At 28.9% G+C, this 3,483-nt stretch overlaps 1 protein-coding gene across 2 annotated transcripts; it reads right to left on the bottom strand.

Moving 5' to 3' along the window:
• Nucleotides 1-927: 927 nt before the first annotated feature.
• On the bottom strand, nucleotides 928-2,075 carry LOC123259297 (T-cell immunomodulatory protein-like). 2 transcript variants are annotated; one of them, XM_044719660.1, is made up of 3 exons: nucleotides 2,062-2,075; nucleotides 1,594-1,972; nucleotides 928-1,047 (listed from the first exon to the last, which is right to left on the bottom strand). In XM_044719660.1, exons 2-3 carry the CDS (start codon nucleotides 1,798-1,800, stop codon nucleotides 940-942), a joined length of 315 nt encoding a protein of 104 aa, XP_044575595.1. In that variant the 5' UTR covers nucleotides 1,801-1,972; nucleotides 2,062-2,075; the 3' UTR covers nucleotides 928-939. The 2 variants fall into 2 exon arrangements, with proteins under 2 accessions (XP_044575595.1, XP_044575594.1); XM_044719659.1 differs by lacking the exon at nucleotides 2,062-2,075 and having other exon boundaries at nucleotides 1,594-2,055.
• Nucleotides 2,076-3,483: the final 1,408 nt, after the last annotated feature.

Genomic DNA, 3,483 nt, shown 5'->3' with positions numbered 1-3,483 from the left:
AATTGAAAAAAATTTGTTGAAAATTAAAAAATAAAAAAAAATTTTTTTATCGTACTTGGCGCGCGTCATTGAGTACCCCAAATTTTTTCAGGATAAATGAACATCCTTTTAATGTTGAGAAATTTATAAGTAAGTCAACCTATGTTATTTCATAATAAGTTTTACAAAAGTTAGGTAAAATAGAAATGTCATACGCAGTTATGCAAACTTCATACAAGTCGATACGCATGCATACGTTGGGTCGGTTGCATTGTGAGAATTGTGTTTACTAAAAAATAAAACATATGGCCGACTAAATTGGGAAAATGCGGTGTGAGTGCCAATAAAAATGTGTTAATTACAATTAAACGAAGCAATATCAAGCTTTAATATTGCATAAGGTTCTTCATTAAAGATTAATGACGAAGCTGAAAAAAATGAATCCAAAAATTTTATATAATTTCAGATTTCTTGAACACACCACCATATTGACAGTTGTTTTCACTAAAGATCTAAAAAAAATTTTAAAAACGGGTTTTTTCACTAAAACTGATAATTAATACACTAAGCAATGTTTTCAATGAGTTCAGTATCCTTGACTAATGAAATCTATATAAATATATAATATGATCATATATATACAAGCGAAATCGTTTTTTCTTGAGTTGAAATTCTTCCGAAAAAATTTGGGGTACTCAATGACGCGCGCCAAGTACGATAAAAAATTTTTTTTTTTATTTTTTAATTTTCAACAAATTTTTTTTCAATTTTTTCAACATTATGACGGTTTCTTGGTATTTTTTTGTATTTCACATCTTTTTGTAGAGAATGAAAATTATTAAAACGAGCCTAATTTTTTTTGTAAAGTGCAAATGTTATTGAGATGAGTTTTATGAACGTGGACTTGGCGCAATTTTTTACAGTGAAACTGTTTTTGTTCGGATATTAATTTACTATGTGTTACGAATTATTGAGCTTCCCATTTGCTTGCTTCGCATATTGGGTTAGAGATACCATGATTTGCGAATTTGGGATTATTTGTTGCCACTCGCTGTATTTTCCTGTGACCTAGATCGAAACAATTTCAATAGATTTATTATCAATATATTATAATTAAATCGAGTTGCTAATTTCAAAAGTGCATATAAAAAATTTCGATAATTATTTGAAAGTGGGGTCAACTCCATTTTGGGCCTTAACTAAGTGAAAAATTAACATTTTTTAATTTTTTTTTTTAAATAACTTTTTTTCATATACTTCTTTTTGGCTTCGATAAAAAAAATGTTTATTTTTTAACCTTTCGATTTAAAAATGGAATATTTTGATCTTCGGGCTATGAAAATTATAAATTAAAGAAATGATTGATTGTATTTAAATAAAATAAAAAAAAAAAAAAAAAAAAAATATGAAGCTTCAATTAAATTTCGAAGTTTCGGCATAAAAAAATAATGCAACAAAAAAATTTATTTTTTATTAACTCAGTAAATTTTTACAGTCCTCACATTCTTAACATCATTGGACGAAAAAAAGTTTGTATACCCTTTTTTAGCATTAGTAACATGAAATAAATAAATAGATAAATAAATTATAATAATAATAATTTTAGAAAATTACCTCAATAGTCAATCTTTCAATGAAATTTGATGTGTGACCAAGTTCAAAAGCAGTGTAAGGCAAATTCAAAGAAAAGCGAGCGCTCTGAGGTAACTGCGCAGCAATAGCTTCCCGAGGATAACCTTCTTCAGTGGTAGACTTATAAGCAATCGACGGTCCAGGTAAATTAGTACCATAAGTCCGCTTCTTCTTCCCAACAGATTTCATTAGAAATCGGATATTTACTATTGGTGAATCCAGTAAGAATCATCACCCTAACAAAGTTCGTATCGTAGTCCAGGCTGTTTTTGAAAGTCCGAGTGTCCCACAAGATGTTCCAATCCAACCTCCAGTCAGATTCGATCAGAGTAGCCCAGTGAATCTTTCCTCATAGCCGGTACTGTTACAAATCATTATTAATTTTTTTTATTTTTCTTTTTTATAATTGATCTATCTAATTTAAAAAAAATAATAAATTTGTCTATTGACAACACTTGATGGTCGCACTCGTAAAAATAATATCTACACCAAATACTCCAATGTTACCGTAGTAAATTTGGCTTCATTCTCTTAACTTTGTCATTTGAAATATTTATTAAAAATTACTATTAAATATTACAATTCACACTGCAAATCAATGTTATTTTTTTATTACAATTCTTATTTTTTAATTACGTTGTATTCCATTAATCTATTCATGAAAGGTTCCAAATTTTAATTTCAAAGATTTTAACGTAACACTGTATCTTTATTGGACATGTCTATTCATACGTAAAAAAGTCTTGATAAATCCACGCCGCGTAAATGTAAGGGCCTTAAATCCACGCTGCGTGGATAAATCAGGATTTTTTGTGTGTGAATAGACACATCTATTTTTATTATGTTAAAATAAGTAAAAACTTTTTTTTTTATTTATTAACTTTTCATGTTTGTTTACATTCTTATTGCAATGTATAGTGCACTTCTTATTTCACTGTGTAGTGCACTTCTTTTTACGCTGTATTGTGTACCACTGTACAGTGTATAGTCCATAGCTCCCACTTTCGCCATCTGATATTTTTTCCGTAAACTATAAAAGTTGTAACAATACTTTTCCCCAAAATTCAACTAAATTCGACCGATGGCGGAGATATCGGCTGGGTAGGGTATTTTACGCTCGCCCTTTTTAAACATATAATAAAATTAACCCGGAAACCCCTCAGGCTGGGTTAGTGCACATTTGGACGCCAGGTAATTTTTTATGAAAATTACCAAAAATAATAAAAATTCCAGGGGCCGCGCCGGACGATCAATTAACGATTTAAATTAATGAGAATGGAAAATAAATCACGAAATAATCAAAGTCGAGATTAGGATATTATTTGGAATCAAAAACAATAACTAAATAATTATAAACTAATATCCTAGATTATTTAACTAAGATAGGAAGATGAGTCATAGGAAAGGAATCCGGCAATCAGCTTTCATACATTAATTATTAATGGATCAGAAAATTTCAATAAAAATAAATAAATTATTTATTCAAAAATAAAGTTACTTAAAACTAAATTTATCCTTTAAATAACAAAATAAATCCTTTATGGAATTCGTGATTAACATATAAATTTTTCTTCAACTTATTTTACAATATTGCGTTCGAGAATAATAATAACCGCAATCAAAACAATAATCGTAACAGTAATTAAAATTTAAGAATATTAAATCTGAATTGCGCTTGAAAATAATACTTGTAATGATAGTTAATGTTTGACAATAATAATTGTCAATGACGCAAAATAATAAACCTAATTTGACAATAATAATTATAAAAATTGCTGGCCGTATCGAGGACCCAACACGCGGCTTTCGGGACAGGTACAAATATTCCCTTATGATAACCCTTACTCGCTACGGGATCGACCCGATCAATCG

Source organism: Cotesia glomerata, linkage group LG2 (genome assembly GCF_020080835.1).
Source record: "Cotesia glomerata isolate CgM1 linkage group LG2, MPM_Cglom_v2.3, whole genome shotgun sequence".
NCBI lineage: Eukaryota > Metazoa > Arthropoda > Insecta > Hymenoptera > Braconidae > Cotesia > Cotesia glomerata.
Note: the sequence above shows the minus strand (reverse complement) of the source record. Positions and strands in the feature narration are given on the sequence as shown.